General features: G+C 43.8%; 1 protein-coding gene across 1 annotated transcript; it reads right to left on the bottom strand.

Annotated features, from left to right (window-relative positions):
* Nucleotides 1–1,016: 1,016 nt before the first annotated feature.
* On the bottom strand, nucleotides 1,017–16,797 carry LOC117389069 (trichohyalin-like). The gene is made up of 23 exons (XM_033986639.2): nucleotides 16,752–16,797; nucleotides 16,415–16,501; nucleotides 14,188–14,229; nucleotides 13,767–13,817; nucleotides 12,771–12,848; nucleotides 9,769–9,816; nucleotides 9,645–9,680; nucleotides 9,224–9,262; nucleotides 7,030–7,101; nucleotides 6,406–6,453; nucleotides 6,315–6,341; nucleotides 6,198–6,236; nucleotides 6,051–6,089; nucleotides 5,946–5,981; nucleotides 5,839–5,874; nucleotides 3,788–3,847; nucleotides 3,675–3,722; nucleotides 3,562–3,609; nucleotides 3,312–3,477; nucleotides 3,153–3,239; nucleotides 3,015–3,092; nucleotides 2,375–2,569; nucleotides 1,017–1,040 (listed from the first exon to the last, which is right to left on the bottom strand). The coding sequence occupies exons 1-23, from the start codon at nucleotides 16,760–16,762 to the stop codon at nucleotides 1,017–1,019; spliced, it is 1,395 nt and encodes a 464-aa protein (XP_033842530.2). The 5' UTR covers nucleotides 16,763–16,797.
* Between the last annotated feature and the right edge of the window lie 1,955 nt (nucleotides 16,798–18,752).

Here is an 18,752-nt window from a genome sequence, read left to right as displayed (position 1 = left end):
CAGCGCAAAACAAACTTGTTAGCTTGTGATTGACACCAAAGTTGGCCAATAAGGTGGGGGCTGTGTTACTGGAGCCGCAGACAGTGAATGAGAGCTACAGATGACTGAAAGAGTACGCCCCACTCTCCCCCTTGTAGAATCAAGCTGTTACATTACACACGTTTAGTGATTTTTTCCCTTAAAGCCCATGAACTGCGGAACACGCTGATGCATGACATGCAATGGGTTCCTGTAAACAGACAGAGTTTGCTGCGCACGTAAAAGGACGAGACTGGATACAAAGATCCGCGCGTAATTGCGTAATTTTTACGCAGCAGTTTTGCATCTTAAACATGACGAAACAAAGGAAGTACGCAACCGAGGACACTGTGGATGTTTGTACAAGTTAAACTAGAGGCATCTGGACCCGGAGCGGTTCGTGGAACTGAGTGAAGATCTCATGAAATGTGTAATCATTCGCATTAGCTACTGCCAATCTGCGCCGCAGTAGAGCGCTCACTGATGTCTGTGGGTTGAAATGTTCAAAAGTTATTGCAGTTTTTCCAAACGTTCTCCAAATGTCTTCATTTGGACAGGTTTGGAGAGGCCTGGACTTATTCATGATAAAATGATTGTAAAACTCTCATTTTTATAGGTATTTACCTCAAATTTGAAATGTATGTGTTCAACAATCTTGTCAGTTGAGATATAGTGTATTTTTGTCCCCAGCTCCTACTGCAGGTTTCTACACCTTCATTTTCACACAAAAATTTAGGTGAAATTTTTTTTTATGTGTGTTCCAAAATGTATAAATGCTCAGCAGACAAACTTACAGTGATTCTGACACCTGTGGGTAAAACTATAGAGTGTTACCTTTACAAAGACACACTTCTGTATTTACTACTGAGGGTTCAATAATAGTGTTCATTTTAGTTTGGAGAGGTCAAAACAAAGATCATTTCACCAAAATGGCCCTGGAATTGTAATTGTAAGGGGTGTTTGATTCTGGTTATCAGAATCAAACATAAAACACCCATTTATTCTTTGGTTCCAGGTTCAAACTAGAACAAAAGGACAAAGAGCTCAGAGAGATCCTCAAGAAGTATGTAACAGAGTCTCTTAAAAAAACACCGCTGTGACTCCTCCAGGTGTTCAGTGCTTCTGAGACAATAGTTGAATCAAAGAGACCCCAAACATGTGCACTTACTACTGAGGGTTAAATAATGGTGATCATTTTAATTTGGAGAGGTCAGAACAAAGGCAATTTCACCAAAATGCTAACAGATATTACAGGGCCACATCATTCAAATTTGATTTTAAAGGCAAAATAAGGCAGTGTCCAGCAGAAATGTGACCAGAACTGAAGAAGCAGCTTGGACGAGCAGTCAAGCATCTTCACTCTAAAACTTTCAGTCCTGTTCACAGATTTGAAATTTTCTCTTACTAAATTCATTAACATTTTACATTTTCTCACCATTTACGAAAATATCAGGGCAGTTTGTAAAGTTGCATTCTGGCTGTACCTTTGTCTCTCTCACTGTCTTCCGTGGGTGAACAGGCCGGTCCCGTCAGCTTACATAATCATCTACACATCACGCACTGAGGAAAGGTCATTTATGTGTGGACTAAAAAAGCCGGGGCCCGAGGATTGAGCCCTGTGGCACCCCCTTTGTTCAGTTTTTGATAGAGGATAAGGTGTTGTTTGCTCTCTCACTTTGTTTTCAGGTAGAATGCAGAAGTAGGTATTTAAATGTGTCTAAGTTCTCCATGTTTGTTTAGGCAGAGGCTCCACTGACGGAGGAGAAGGAGGAGGTGGTCTTTTCATAACTAAATATTTACTTTCATTGACAAAAGTGTATTCTGAACATGAACCACACCAGGAAGAACTTAGTATTCAGGTTAAAGTTTATGTTTATTTTGTCTCCTCATGAACAGCGAGTCAGTAGCATTTACATTTATATTTATTACATTTTCATATATTGTGATTGCACCTTTGGACAAACTTCACTGATCCACCAGGAAAACGACAAAATAATAATGAGGACCAAAGAATAAAGGGTTATCACATGTTAAGGTTTAAAATTAGAAACAGAAAAAATAAAAGTATGATATCATCAACATTCCTTGGGGGGTGAAGCTAACTTAATGGACTGCTCTGTCTGAAGCTCTGTCACTCAAATTAGACTTTATCTTTATCTGAGTGTTGTTTTAACACAATCTCACCATAAGGAACTGGCTTAGTTTGAACAACAGGTGAGTTGTTTTTTATTAAGACGTCAGAGAAGATCTGGACCATTTTGGCCAACTTCAGTATTTTAAAGTCAGTATATTAAACCCACTGATGCATTTTTCTATTTATTTCTGTTTGGTAAAATAAACATTAAAAAGCACTAACTAATTTTTTTTTTTCTTTTAGATTTAAAGCCTGTGACCTAATGTCCCTGGGAAAGACGGTCCTGCGCTCTTCATCAGCCCTGTCCCAGTGAGGATGAAGAGGAGGAATGTGCAGTGCCATCAGACAGCCCAACCAGTAACACTCAGAGGCCAGCTCCACCTCTGCAGCTCCTCCATCAAAGTGTGGAAACACCACCTGCAACACACACACACTGTAAACCCCATGGACTACACCACCTGCAACACACTCACTGTAAACCCCATGGACTACACCACCTGCAACACACTCACTGTAAACCCCATGGACTACACCACCTGTAACACACACACACTGTAAACCCCATGGACTACACCACCTGCAACACACTCACTGTAAACCCCATGGACTACACCACCTGCAACACACTCACTGTAAACCCCATGGACTACACCACCTGCAACACACTCACTGTAAACCCTGTGGACTACACCACCTGCAGCACACACTCACTGTAAACCCTGTGGACTACACCACCTGCAGCACACACACACTGTAAACTTTGTGGACTACACCACCTGGTGTAAACCCAGTGCAGACACAGCTCCAGTGTCTCTGGCTGAACTGCTCAGAGGGACAGATGGACAGTGATTGATGGAGATACCTGAAAGACGTCCTGTTTGCTGCTGTGGTACAGAGCCAGCTGTAGATTCTCCAGAGCCGTCTGTCTGAACTTCTCCACCTGAAACAGAGCGGAGCTGCAGAGCTCATCCTCTCACTCACTCATCTGGGTCAGTCCTACCTTTGGAGAAGAGGCCTTTACTCCACACACTTTCTCTACTGTCTCTAAGGGTCTCTTCATGTGCTCAGCTGCTGCTGCAAACATCTCCTGTGGATCCACAGTTCATCTGGTGAAAGTCTCCTCTACCTGTACATGTCAGTGAGTGCTGAGCAGACTTACCTGGACCAGTGTCCTGGCCTCGCGGTCTGAACGTGGGAACTGTATATGTGGCCACGTGCAGACTCGGAGCTGCTGGTACATCTCTGTGAGGCGGCTCTGATTCACTGGACTGTTCATGTTCTCTGTGTTGTCTGTTTTTAAGGAGAGCACCATGTTCTCTGCCACTCTGAAAACACAACAGTCACAAAGCTACTGGAATCTGAGAACAGTTTGTGCTGAAGTAATGTTCCATTTCTACAGGTGTCTGCACCTGTCTTTGAAGGAGCTGAACTGCTCGTCCTTCTCCTTCAGAGCAGACCTGTGGATCACAAACAGCTCAATCACAGAGCAGTGGATGTTCTTCTGTTTACTTGTGTTCTTTACCTGGCCACAGTCAGCTTGTCTTTGTAAAACTTCTCCATCTCACACATTCTGTTCCAAACAAAGGAGTTTTAGACTGAATCACAGTGGAGTTCATACAGAGTGAAGATACTGACTGCTGCCTGTGTTCCTGGGCTTGGTGCTCACAGCGCTGGCAGCTGGACCTCTCACATTTCCTAGAACAATAGTCGAAAGAAAAAACTGTAATATTGACTGAATGAGATCAAGGATTTACAAACCCCCAGACCCTCGAGTCTGATCCACTGCAAAGCTGTTAACAATTCTTTATTATACATATTTAGTACATGTTTATACATGTTTAAGAGACTGTTACATACCTCTTAAGGCTCTCTCTGAACTCTTTGTCCTTTTGTTCTAGATTGAGGCTGGAACAAATAAAAAAAAGTGTATTATATGTTTGACTCTGGTTAACCTCTTAGAGTTCCAGGCCATTTTGCACACCAAGCTGCTCTATTATTGTACATTTATATATCATATCAAAACACAATATAAAATGTATATTTATATATAAAATAAATATAGTCAAAACAGGTGGTACGGGTCAAAATAAACAAATATATATTTTCAAATTCCACACAGTGGACACACTGTACATGATTATAGCTGGTCTTCTGTGTCATTATATCAATCTCTTTGTTGCTGGAAGCTCAGGGGGATATTGTGGGTTTAACATTTTACTGTAGTTTGGGGATGTCACTTCCTGCACTTCTGCCCTGTGTGTCTTGTCACTGCCCGGGTTGATGTACACAAGACGATGATGCTTCTCCCTGCTTCCTTCTTCCTGCTGTGTTTCGATGCTTCTCCCTGCTTCCTTCTCCCTGCTTCCTTCTCCCTGCTGTGTTTCGATGCTTCTCCCTGCTTCCTTCTTCCTGCTGTGTTCTGACTTCTGCCTCTGCAACTCCAATACAAGAGTTTCTCTAAAGGCCTTTTGGTGCACAGGGATTTTACCCTTTGATCTACAGTGTCCTTTATAGAGACTGAAGCATTCACAATGGCAATGTCCACAAAATGATAAAAAAAAGTCTTGTATCATTTCTTTATTTTGTGAAAAACCTTGTAATAGACGATAAACACATCTGAAAGGTCAACACCACCCATGTGCCTAAGGAAAAACACATTAGTAACAAGAAAGTACAAAATTAAGAGGGGATGATGTAATATTATATCATACACATATCCGTAATCATCACACAAAAACAGTAAACAACGCACAATGATGCAGGATTTACAAAGAGTGGAGCTGCGTCTCTACACTGTACTCTACCTGTGAACAGTAAAACATGTCAAACCGTACATCGTGTTGTTCTGCTGCTCGTTGGCTGTTAGTGTAAAGCATCATTAACACGATCCACAGTGATCCGCAAAACTAAAGTTGATTGTCAAATCAGGCATCACCAGGTGTTTGGGTTTATCATCGGGCAGCACAGTTATCACTGTCTGAACTATATTCTGCCAGATATCAACAATAAACCACGTCTGATCTATAACTCTCCACAGGATCGTGCCAGAGCCTCACCCGTGCGCACAGACGAGATGTTGATGTGTGCACATCTTATATTTTTACCCACAATAATGCAAACTGCAGAATAAAATAACATCTTTCAAACAATACACAAGTCTAATTCATACAACTAAACACAGATGTGCCAGAGCACATGGTTTGAATGTGCTCTATGTGCTCAGAAGCAATGCTAAAGATGACACACAATATATTTTACCGACAGTTATGTCAATAGCAGAATAAACCACACAAAAACATAAGGTCCTCTACTCCTGAGTCCATGGTGGAATCTTCATCTTTACCACAAACTGCTCTGGGTCCAAGATGCCCCTAGTTTAACTTGTACAAACTTCCAGTGTCCTTGTACTTTCTTTGTTTTGTCCATTTCATTATGTTTAGAATTCAAAACTGCTGCTAAACAACAGTGCATAAAATGCACATGAATTACGCACAAAGGCAATGGAGCTATTTTTACAGTAAAGTTTTGTTATAATGTTAAATATTTTTGTTGTTTTTTTGCTCCTCATTAAGTTTTTCAGTCCATGTTGCTCCTCACCTGAAAATGGACCTCCTGCCGTCCGCGCTCATTTAACACATTTAAATGTAAAACTACACACTTCATCACTTCATCCTTTAAACACTGACCTCAGCTGCTGCTTCTCCAGGTTCAGTTGATTCAGTCTAGAATAATTCAGAGATCACAAAGTGAGACTGGGGTTAGTGCACTTTAAGACACTCTGTGGTGTCTGTACCTTTCAGTGAGATCTTTCTCCTTCAGCTCAGCAAATCTGACGATATAATAAACACAGTTTTAAATGTAAAATGTAAAATGTATCTGAATCTTTACCAGTCGTTACCTCAGTCGTTCCTCTTGGTCTTTTTCCAGGACATGAATCCTGAAATTCAAACATCACATAAGTTCAGATGGAGTGACAGTGATGTGTCTGAGACATTACAGTCAGTCTGGTGCTGATGGAGACGACTGAAGTGAGTGTAATCTGTACTTCTCTCTGTGCTCCGCCTCTTTGTGCTCCAGGACAGATCTGTGGGGGATGAAAGAAGATCTTTAAAACTCCACCTCACTCAGTGACTGGGACAGTTGTATGTACAGTAAGTCTTACCTGTGGGTTTCCTCCATGTGGTCCATCCTAAAAGTAAAGTGTGATCATTTGGGGTCAGAGGGGTGTTTGTTTAAGAGACTCTGTTACATACCTCTGAAGAATCTCTCTGAGCTCTTTGTGCTTTTGTTCTAGTTTGAGGCTGGAACAAATAAAGAAATGTATTTGATTCTGTTTAAGGGAGACTCTAGATGTGAGTGTGACAAATCAACTGAGCACACAACCCCTTTTGTCTGGTTTTGTGATTAATGTTTGATCAGACTTTGTTTGAGTGCTGCTTCTTAAACCTTATCATCAGCAGTAATGAAGCTGTCAGGTTCTGTCTGGAGAGATTTGAGTTCACTGAGCAGATCAGCTGTGCCTTTGTATGCTTTCTTTTGATTTCTTTTGCTTCTTTTGCTCTAATCTTTATTTTAACCTCCAATTCAAAGTGTCTTTTCTTTTTCTTGGCTCTAGTAAATGATATTAATCGTCCTCTGAAGCCTTGGCTCAGTTCCAGTGTGAAACATTTCATAAACGCTGACGTCTGTACTCTGAGGGACATGTGTTCACTGACAGAAATACTTCAGATTATTTGATTTTGCAGTAAATATGATGAGCCCTGATGTTTGCGTCAACTGTTTTGAGGAATGCATTCAAAGCCTTGAAATATTCAGTTCTGGTCAGAAAATGGCACCAAAACAACTGAGAAAAATCATACAGAATAATCCATTTTCACCTGAGCTGCTGATTCTTTAGGCTCAGCTCTTCTGGCCTCTCTGGGCTTGGTGCTTGTTGCTGCAGAGCGGAGCTGAGGAAAACAGCAGAATGTGCAAGAGTTTTAATCCAGTTTGTGTCGAGGGATGAACATATAATTATTAGCTCTTTGAATGGTGAAAGTGTTTCCCTCGTTTTGATTTTTAGTTTGGTCATACTTTATCATAACCTCACACAAAGCCCTGAGACTTATTTTAATAAAGTCTGTGTTAAGCCTGATTTCATTTTCTCCAGTGCTTTTCTCATTATTAGTGAAACATTTACAAGCCGAGCGCCCTAAGAACACAAAGAAAAAGAATTGAACAGATGTAATTAATCCACACAAAACAGAAAGTGTGTCTCCTAATCACAGACTGTAAAGACGTGACTGAGTGACGTCACCACAGCTTCAGCTCCAGATGAAGCTCATCGAGGCCAGAGCAGGTATAGACCCCGCGAGTATCACAGCAACCAAAGAACCAATCAGGCTTACCTGTTGAAGGTAATGCCCCTTCCCTTAGCAACGCTGTCAATCAAACCTGTTGCTAACGCTAACAGGAGCGACCTCGGGGAAAGAAGGACCTGATTTGTCTGTTATTAATGTTCAGATCTGGATTTACAGACACAATAGTGAAATAAAAACCCCAGGATCATGTAGAGGGTTAATACGAACATTTAAGACCAGAATGAGTCTGAAGCAGCAGAGACAGAGAGAGGGCGCTGTTTATCACAGAAAGTGAATTGGAGCCAGAGTCGATGGAGCAGGAAGCGTGCCAACTCTGTGCGTATTAACTCTGTTTATTTACACATGCAGTCTGCGGCTAAAACTATGTGAAGTTTTCCTCGGCCCTCGATAACTTGCGCTGTGTCCACATGAGTTTAGTGCAGGACAAACTTATAACATAATAATAAAGACTCAAAAGTCGTCTCTAAAACAACAAGTAGAAGAGACCTTTTCTGACGCCCGCACATGTGTCACTCATGCTCTTGTTTTATACTGCAAACATCACACACCCACACACCGCGGTGCTGAGGCGACGTCTCCACACGAGCGGCGGTGGAGGAGACAGGATGACCTCATGTACAGCAGACACCCCCAGGGTGAGGAGCTCTGCAGGAGCACAGGGCTCTCTCCTGCTGCTCTGTCTGATATTTTACACAATGAAACAGTTGACCCGTTTCTGTTGTTTTGTGTTTTCAGGCTCCAGGTTCATTGAACGCACTGAAGGACTGAATGTGGACTGGGACAATTTTAAACTATTTATTATTTTAACCTTCTATTTTAGTTTGTTTTAATCAGTTTTAGACTGAGTGTTTATTTTATTCGTGGATAGTTATTTTTTGTGTACTGCTGTTACTTTAATCTTTTACACTCTTGGTTTTATTAGTTTTTGTTTTTATGATTTGTTTCTGTTTTTGCTCACATCCATATTTACACCAAAGTCAAACCTTTGATTCAGCTCTTTGTTCGTTTTCTGGGCAGATCTGTGAGGAACAGAGGAGGAGTCTCATTTCATGATGGACACTTAAATCTGGGGATGATGAACATTTACCTCAGTTTCTCTTCATATGACATTTCCACCTGGTGCATCCTCAAGTGGACAGTGAGTCGTGGAGGAGAAAAAAAGTAAATACAACAAATTAATACAATACAATTAATACAATAAAAATTTGTTTTGCACAGATAATTTTCACCAAGTGATTTACATGGAAAAAATGAAATAAAAATAGATACAATACAGTACAAGAAATTAAATGAAGCAACAACTCAGTGAACCAAAATGGCCCTCATGGAGCCCAGGGACAGTCTGGGAGCTACAGCCTGGAAGGTCCTCCAACTTGGGACCAGTCTTTGGGACCATGATCCTATGATCTACAGTGTCTAAAAAGCAGATGTTCGGTCAAACAGGACCAAAACAGTGCATCTACCCAAATCAGCTGCCATCATTGCATCATTTATTTAGGTAAGCTGCAAGGCCACCACTCTCCAGTTTTGGAAACAAAGGGAAGTTTTGATATGATATATGTTTTGCCTCCAATGCTCACAATGAGCCGATAATACATAACAATGTGCCTGACAGACCCCCCACTCCCAGGTCTATGTGGCACTGTCATGTAAATGGTATTTGACAAAGTGAAGGTCATGTGTTAACACTGTGCACTTCTTTAGTCTGTACCTCTGTCGATGCTCTTCCTCTCTCTGATCCAGGACCAATCTGTGGAGAACAGACCATTTTAAAACCACCTCAGAGGAGTTCTGTGAAAAGTCCTTTACAATCATCTGTGAAAAGTCCTTTACAATCATCTGTGAAAAGTCCTTTACAATCATCTGTGAAAAGTCCTTTACAATTATCTGTGAAAAGTCCTTTACAATCATCTGTGGGTCCTGCCCCAGGTCTCGCTCTAATGCCTCAAAGGTGAAAGAACAGACCACAGAAGTGAGAGAGTGTGAGCGTCTGTTCTTTGGTCAGTTTATGGCCTCTCAGGTGAACGATGAATAAGGACTGAGCCAAAAGTGAAAGTGAACTAAATCTAGAGCCACTGGTGTCCACAGAGCTCACGTGTGAAAACACTCCCCCAGTGGTGAACAGGAGTTACCTCAGCTGTTTGTTCTCATGACTCAGATCATTCAACCTGATAGAAAAGATAAAGAATTTAGTTTTACATTTTATTATGTATTTAAAATGTGACCATCACTATTCAAAAGACTCAATGAATAAACCTCTTTCTGGTCTTCCAGAGTTCTTTGTCCTTCTGTTCGAGGGCGGAGCTGTAATAAAAACAAGGTTTGAGCTGCACTTGTCAATAAGCAGACAAAGTCAACAGATACTGTAGTAACATGGAGTAATGTGGATGTTTTCAGGCATCGCCGTGGCAACACAGTAAAATTCAACTTTGGCTCCCTGGACTTTTTTGATGAGGACAACCTGAAGAATCAGTGGGCCAACATTTCACATTCTTCAGTGATACTAATCAGTGGTTGTAGTAATTTGAAATTTAGAAAAATTTTCCATAAGAATAACATAGACACTTTTGCACATTGCCATGGCAACACCATTCAAAATACGGCATGGGTTCAATGGGCACACAGTGTGCTGAGGAACTGGCTCCTGTCTTCACGGACATTTTTAACACCTCCCTGGAGTCATGTCATGTCCCAGCCTGCTTCAAGCTGTCCACCATTGTCCCCGTCCCCAAGAAGCCCAGGATCACTGGACTTAATGACTACAGACCTGTGGCGCTGACGTCCGTAGTCATGAAGTCATTTGAGCGCCTGGTCCTGCACCACCTCAAGTCCTTCACCTCCCCCCTCCTGGACCCTCTGCAGTTTGTCTACAGAGCCAATCGGTCTGTGGACGACGCCATTAACCTGGCCCTTCACTTCATCCTCCAGCATCTGGACTCCCCGGGAACCTACGCCAGGATCCTGTTTGTGGACTTCAGCTCTGCATTCAACACCATCCTCCCTGCTCTGCTCCAGGACAAGCTCAGCTCAACGTGCCGGACTCCACCTGCAGGTGGATCACTGACTTCCTGACGGACAGGAGGCAGCGCATGTGGCTGGGGAAGAATGTCTCGGACACTCGGACTATCAGCACAGGATCTCCACAGGGCTGTGTACTTTCTCCCCTGCTCTTCTCCCTGTACACCAACTGCTGCACCTCCAGCCACGACTCCGTCAAACTGGTTAAGTTTGCGGATGACACCACCCTCATCGGACTCATCTTGGACGGCAATGAGTCTGCCTACAGGAGGGAGGTGGAGCGGCTGGTGTCCTGGTGCAGCAGCAACAACCTGGAGCTCAACGCCCAGAAGACAGTGGAGATGATTGTGGACTTCAGGAAAGTCACAGCCCCCCTGCCTCCCCTCACCCTGACGGACTCCCCCATCTCCACTGTGGACTCTTTCCGCTTCCTGGGCACCTGCATCACCCAGGATCTCAAGTGGGAGCCGACCATCAGCTCCCTCATCAAGAAAGCCCAGCAGAGGATGTTCCACCTGCGGCAGCTGAGGAAACACAAGCTGCCGGTCCAGATGATGGTGCAGTTTTACACGTCCATCACTGACTCCATCCTCACCTCCTCCATCACTGTGTGGTTCACTGGGGCCAGGGACAGAGACTGCAGCACATTGTGCCTCTGCTGAGAAGGTGATTGGCTGCTCCTTCCATCTCTACAGGACCTGTCTCCAGGACTCGGGGGGAGCAGGCCGTATAGCAGCTGACACACCCTGGACATGGACTATTTGAGCCACTTCCCTCTGGCAGGAGGCTACGGTCCATTGGGACCAGAACCTCTCGCCATAAGAACAGTTTGTTCCTCTGCAGTTTGTCTCATGACATTTTATAATATCTGCACTAAACTGGACACTTTATAATATCTGCACTAAACTGGACACTTTATAACACCGGTCACTTTAATAAGTCATGTTTACACTGTTGTTCTGATGCTGCTGTTGTATTATTAGAATATATTTTCTACCTATTTTCTTTCTAAGTATTTTATTTTATTTTTAAGCATTTCTTTTAAACTTATGCATGCCTTTATTTGTATTTATTCAGTGTTTTATGTTGCACTTTATCACCAAAGTAAGTTCCTAGTTTGTGAGCTCTGACAATGGCAATAAAAGGATTCTGATTCTTCTGATTCTGAACTAACTTTTTTGTTTGGGATGACACAAAGAGACACTGTGACAGATTTCACATTATTCCATAATACTAATATTTTCTTCATTGATGGGATCTACAGATTTGCAGCAATAAATGTAACTTTGACTCTTCTGTATCAGTAGCTGTCATGATCCGCATTGTCCGCTCCTGGTTTTCCTCCCTGTGTGCTCTTCCCCCTCCCTCACCTGCCTGTACCTGGAGCTGGGCGGAGCTCTCGGCTCCTCCCGCGCACACCTGCTCTCCATCTGGCTAATCACCACACCAGCCGTGGATAAGAGGAGATGGGGGAAGACACTCAGTGCGAGATCGTCTGTTTGTCCTCATCCTGCCTGTGTCGTCCTCACTTGTTCCTGTCGTCCCTGTGTTCCTGTCGTGCTCCGGCCCTGGATGTCTCCTGCCCGCTCTGCCCTACGCCCGTCTGGTCTGCCTGTTCCTGTTTTCCTGTCGTGCCTGTGTCCATGTGTTCCTGCTCACCTGCTCACCTCCGGATCACCCTCTGTTTGTACTTGTCCTATTCTTACAATAAATACTGTAAATCTGCCCCGAGTCTGCATCCCTTGGTCTGCTACACACACCCGTTAGGACAGTAGCCAACAGTCTGACACAGGTTTTATTTGGACAAGATGGTAACTTAAGTTCCTCAGTTGTGCTAAGTGTCTTTTAGTGATGAAATTTAAACAAAAACTTGCAGGAGAGGCGTGTCTTCAGTCCATCGCGCTCTCTAGCGCCCCCATCCCATTTCCCACATGAGCCTCATATCAGATCTGTGCATGATCTGAAAACACGCTGAAGCAGTTTGATGGTGATTCTATAAACGCTGCACAGACGTCTGTGCACCCTGAGGGACTGATGTGTTCACTCAGAGAAAGACTTCATTTTGTGAAAAGAACTAAAGATTTTGAGCAGTTTTTTTTTTGCAACAGATACAATAAGTTCTGATGTTTGAATGAACTGTTTTGGAAATGCATTTAAAGACCTGAAACATTTGGATCTGGTCAAAAAATGGCGTCAAAACAACTGAGAAAAACTAATAATATATAATAATCCATTTTTACCTGAGCTGTTGATTCTCGTGTCTCAGCTCTTCCACGCTCTCTATGCTGTATGCTTGTTGTGGCACTTCCAGAGCAAAGCTGAGGAAAACAGCAGAATGTGGAAGAGTTTTAATCCAGTTTGTGTCAGTGGTTTTCCTTCTTCCTTTATATTAAGGTTTAATGGGCTTGACACACGGGGAGCGACTAACGAATCGCAGAGGCTTTAAAATCAAACACACGGGCAGCGACAAACTGCAGCGACTAGCGGCAGCTCGTCACGTCGCGCTCTGTCCCAGAGCAGGTCGAGCCTCCTACTCGTCTGATTGGCTGTTTATTTGGAGGGAATTTTGAGGTTAATAGCGGTAGATGGGAAAAAGACGCTAAAATCAAATCTCGTAAAGTTTTGCTTCATTTGACTAAAATATTACAATTGGTTCCACTCTACAAAACTAAAAAAAAAAAAGCGATCCTGGGTCCACTCTATTCTGCAGCTAATTCTGTTTAATGTAGAAACCTTAAATAAATATATATTTTTAATGTTGAATCTTTAATACATTTGGTTATTGGCCTCCATAAATTTATCTGAATTAACAAATTTGTGCATGTTAACTTACCTCTCATATTCACCCTGGCACCAACGAGTTCCCAGGCAGCTGCTTTTTTGATATATCTCTAGTCACTTTGAGATGTCAGAATTGGGAAATCCGACACCGTGAGTCTAATTTTCTCCTCCATGATGTTTCTGAAGTGGACAGTGCATTGGTTCAAACTCTCTCTGATTGGCTGTTGTGCGACAGTGATAAAAGTAGAACATTATTTAACTTTCATTAGTCGCGTCGCAGGTGTGTGCACGTCCACATGCACGAGCGCCAGGTTTTCACGTGCACGACTTTCGCTTGTCGCGGAGGTGAGAGACACAAGCGATTTTCGCAGTGTTGCACAGAGACCATTGAAAATAAATGGAGAGAGGGCGACATCGCTCCCTGTGTGTCGAGCCCATAACTCTGCAGACTGTACCTTTCATTAAACTCATGCTTCTCTTGCTTCTCTTTTTGGCGACTGGACGACCTGTTGTGAAGAACATATAATTACTTCTTTGAAAGGTGAAATTATTTTCCTGATTTTGATGTTTTTGTTCGGTAACAGTTTTAATAACCACACACAACAAAGCCCTGGGACTTATTTGAATAAAGTCTGTGTCATTATTTTCTCCAGTGCTTTCCTCATTATTAGTTAAACATTTACAAGCCCAGCGCCCTAAGAACACAAAGAAAAAGAACTGAACAGATGTAAGTTTAAGATTTATCCAAATTGTGTACTCGTGCTTTTATAACATGTTACCATGAGCCGTGTGCTATTACTGTTTCCCATGATCTGTAATAATATTTGTGATGATTTAATGATTTGTTAATATTGTTTTTTCACATTGTTTATTTACCTCAGTGGTGTCTTTTCACACTTTTCCACATCCTCCTCATTTCTACAAATAAAAATAACATTAAATGAAAGGCTTTGTGCATCATGTTTGTTAACCTCCTGAGACCCGAGCTCTTTCAGGACTTTATTTGGAAAAACTAAGTGCCAGAACACATACATTTTGTGTAAAAAAAAACAAAATGAGAAACAATTGTGCCTCTAAGAACAATATGTCTCATTTGTGCTGCTGATAGGAGAAGGAAGACATGTGCCTATAAAATTAAATAAAAATAAATAAATAAAAATGTATAAAAAAAATAAAAGTAAGATAAAAAATACATAAAATAAAAAATAATAAAAACATACCCCTCCCTGAACCGCCACCTTAACGTGGTGGAGGGGCTTGAGTGCCCGAATCATCCTGGGAGCTCTGTTGTCGGGGGCTTCATGCCCCCTACCCGTCTTCCTGGTAGGGGGCATGAAGCGTTACCGGGGCCCCACCCTGGAGCCAGGCCTGGGGTGGGTGCTCGACAGCGAGCGCCTGGTGGCCGAGCTTCTCCCCACGGGGCCCGGCCGGGCTCAGCCCGAAGGAGTGACGTGGGGCCGTCCTCATGTGGACCCACCTCCCGCAAGAGGATCCGTAAGGGGCTGGTGTGAGGAGACCTGGGTGGCAGTCAAAGGCGGGGAGACTAGCTCTGGAGACATGGAATGTCCCCTCACTGGGGGAGAAGGAGCCTGAGCTTGTGCGGGAGGTTGAGCGTTACCGACTAGATATAGTCGGCCTCACCTCCACGCACAGTTTGGGCTCTGGAACCCAACTTCTTGAGAGGGGCTGGACTCTCCATTTCTCTGGCGTTGCCCGCGGGGAGAAGCGGCGAGCTGTATGGGCTCATTTCCCCACAGCTCAGCCGCTTCGTGTTGGGGTTCACTCCGGTGAACGAGAGGGTCGCGTCCCTGCGCCTTCGGGTCGGGGACAGGTCTCTCACTGTTGTGTCGGCCTACGGGCCAAACAGCAGTGCAGAGTACCCGGCCTTCTTGGAGTCCCTGGGAGGGGTACTAGACAGTGCACCAACCGGGGACTCCGTTGTTCTCCTGGGGGACTTCAACGCCCATGTGGGTAACGACAGTGACACTTGGAGGGGCGTGATTGGGAGGAACAGCCTCCCTGATCTGAACCCGAGCGGTGTTTTGTTATTGGACTTCTGTGCTAGTCACAGCTTGTCCATAACAAACACCATGTTTGAGCACAAGGGTGTCCATCGGTGCACGTGGCACCAGGACACTCTAGGTCGGAGGTCGATGATCGACTTTGTTGTCGTGTCATCTGACCTCCGACCACGTGTCTTGGACACTCGGGTGAAGAGAGGGGCTGAGCTGTCAACCAATCACCACACACAACGGGAGGCCGTTCTTCCCAATCACTCCCCTCCAAGTGTCACTGTCGTTACCCACATGGGCGTTGAAGTCCCCCAGGAGAACAACGGAGTCCCCGGTTGGTGCACTGTCTAGTACCCCTCCCAGGGACTCCAAGAAGGCTGGGTACTCTGCACTGCTGTTTGGCCCGTAGGCCGACACAACAGTGAGAGACCTGTCCCCGACCCGAAGGCGCAGGGACGCGACCCTCTCGTTCACCGGAGTGAACCCCAACACCAAGCGGCTGAGCTGTGGGGCAATGAGCCCACACCAGCTCGCCGCTTCTCCCCGCGGGCAACGCCAGAGAAATGGAGAGTCCAGCCCCTCTTAAGAAGTTGTGTTCCAGAGCCCAAACTGTGCATGGAGGTGAGGCCGACTATGTCTTGTCGGTAACGCTCAACCTCCCGCACAAGCTCAGGCTCCTTCCCCCCCAGTGAGGTGACATTCCATGTCCCCAGAGCTAGTCTCCATGTCCAGATATCCGGTCGTCGAGGCCCCTGCCTTCGACTGCCGCCCAGATCTTCAAGCACCTTACGGATCCTCTTGCGGGTGGTCGGTCCACATGAGGATGGCCCCACGTCACTCCTTCGGGCTGAGGAGGCCGGGCCCCGTGGGGAAAGGCTCGGCCACCAGGCGCTCGCTGTCGAGCACCCATCCCAGGCCTGGCTCCAGGGTGGGGCCCCGGTAACGCTGGTCCGGGCGACGTAAACTGCCTTGTTTTTGCTCTCATCAAAGTTTCTAGCTATATCTAATATAATCACTGCTCTTAATATGAAACATTGTTAAATTCTAATAACCTAACACAACCTGTTCTTGCAAAAGTGTCTCACCCTGACCTTATGGACGGACTACCACATGGCCACCAGGAGAAACATCCACCGTCTGACCTCTCCACCTGTCCAGTCTGGACCGGGCTCGATGAACTGTAAGGAAACACATGCACAAGACATTATTATTTACTATAACTAAAAACTTGGTTACTAAAAATGCCTATTAAAATAAATAAATCAGCTTCATTTTTTCTCTAAAATAGATTATTTTACAATATGCAGCAAAGTACAAAGAATATTTTCCTGAAGTAAAAGTAAGTCAGATACAGAGCCTAAACAATATTAAAAATACACAGTTTGAATACAAACTAAACTAGAATACTTTTGAATATAAAAGCCTTACCTTCCACCCATTTTGACTGTTCTGCCACTGCAATCAGTGCCTAATCTGAAATGAGATTGTTGCCGGTGTTTAGAAGAAATATGTAAGACCAAACCAACCAGTTTGTACCTGTTCCTGTTACCAGGAAATACATAGTCAGTTACAACCTAATCAAAGACGTCACCTCAACACGGACACAGCCTCCTTTTTTCACGTTTTGTGTTCTTTTCTTAAAAACATGATAAACATTAACATGATGAATGTGTATTTTTCTTTCTCTCTCTCTGCCGTTTGTTGTTCTGTGAGGAGGGGAGGGCTGAGCGGGAGAAGGGGGGTCATGAGGAGCGTTGCAGTGTATATGTAACAGAAAAAAGGGTTTGAATAGTGCCTGAGAATCTGAAAATTTTAGGTTCAACCTTACGTCACATCAAAGGCAGCAAAGTCCTACCACTCCACTATATCTTCCTCATATTGACTATTATTTTACAGTGTGGATCAAACCTGACCTCACTCTGGAAATGGACAAGGACTCTACAGAATCTCTCGCCACAAGAACAGTTTCATCCCCTCTGCTGCTGGGCTCATGAACACAAAAAGCTGCAAATGTTATTGATTTGATGTGGCTGTTAACGTTCAAGTCTGAGTCCATTATTACCTCTAGATTTCTCGCCTGATTTGAAGGTTTTAGAGAGAGAGACTGGAGGTGACACTGACACTTTCTCTATGTTTCTGTGGCCAAAGATGATGACTTGAGTCTTGTCTGAGTTTATCTGGACAAAGTTGTTTTTCCTCCACACACTGATCTGTTGATGCAGTGAATCCACTGGTCCATATTCACCTGCTGCAGTGAGACATAGATCTGACTCGTCTGCAGAGTTGTGTGTGACACATTATTGTTGTGTATTAACTGTCCTAACAGCAGCATGTAGAGACTGAACAACAGGGGTCCCAGGACTGACCCCTGGGGCACCCCACAGGTCAGGGACATTTTATCTGAGACACATTTTCCAATTTGTGGAGGTGAGGCCGACTATATCTAGTGGGTAACGTGCAACCTTCTGTGCAAGTTCAGGCTCCTTCCCCAGCAAGGTGACATTCCACATCCCCAGAGCCAGTCTCCATGTCCGGAGATCCAGTCGTCGAGGTCCCCACGTTCAACTGGCGCCCAGATCTCTCTGCACTGGCCCCCTATGGATCCTCCTGCAGGTGGTGGGTCCACTGAAGGATGGCCCCACGTTGCTCCTTCAGGCTGGGCCCTGCCGGGCCCCTTAGGGAAAGACCCAGCCATCAGGCACTGGCTGGCGAGCACCCACTCCGGGCCTGGCGCCAGGGTGAGGCCGATGACAAGTCCGGGAGACGTAACTTGCCTTGATTATGTACTTATCATGAAAGGCTTCTAGAGAAAATAGAGTAATATGGGAGATTTAAATAACTGCAGTTAACCTACTGTTGTTCTGCCCCTCCTGCATATTTTGTTCTTGTATCAAAGTGTATTTTTTACCAGATTTTAATCCATGGACTTATTTTTATTTTTATTTTTATTTTTATTTTTAGTTTATATTATTATTCTGTTTAATTTTGGACTATAACACTGAAGCAAATTTATGTTTGTTATGTATGAATTTTGCTCACTCCCAAAGTAGTCAAACTTAATCTGATTGTGTTTTGATCATCATGTCTACTCTTACGGTTTAAAAAAGGGTTTTGTTTAATTATTTGAAACCAAACATTGTAAATATTACAAATTCGAATTTGTACTTATCACATGAAGACACAAATCTAAATGTACATATGTTCATACAAACTATTATTTTGAAGCCTTGGCTGAAATAATACACTATGACCCGTGATTTTTTTTATTTTTTATTTTAGAGACAGTTCTGATTATTAATATTGTCAGGACCTCAGGGCCGCAGAGAACATTCAGGTTTTTAAAAGCAGGCTCAAGACCCATCTTTTTAGCACAGCTTTTGATTAGTATTTATCATTTTAGTTTACTTCTCTATTTATTTAGTCTTATTT

The sequence above is a fragment of the Periophthalmus magnuspinnatus genome, chromosome 21 (assembly GCF_009829125.3).
Source record: "Periophthalmus magnuspinnatus isolate fPerMag1 chromosome 21, fPerMag1.2.pri, whole genome shotgun sequence".
NCBI lineage: Eukaryota > Metazoa > Chordata > Actinopteri > Gobiiformes > Gobiidae > Periophthalmus > Periophthalmus magnuspinnatus.
This window is presented reverse-complemented; position numbering and strand designations above follow the sequence as displayed.

What these genes read in the sequence shown, in the direction of transcription:
- LOC117389069 (XM_033986639.2), bottom strand. An exon ending in GAGGCGGAGCACAGAGAGAA is followed by an intron (nt 6,090 to 6,197) that starts GTACAGATTACA and finishes TTTGAATTTCAG; the next exon opens with GATTCATGTCCTGGAAAAAG. An exon ending in CTGGAGAAGCAGCAGCTGAG is followed by an intron (nt 3,848 to 5,838) that starts GTCAGTGTTTAA and finishes CTATTGTTCTAG; the next exon opens with GAAATGTGAGAGGTCCAGCT.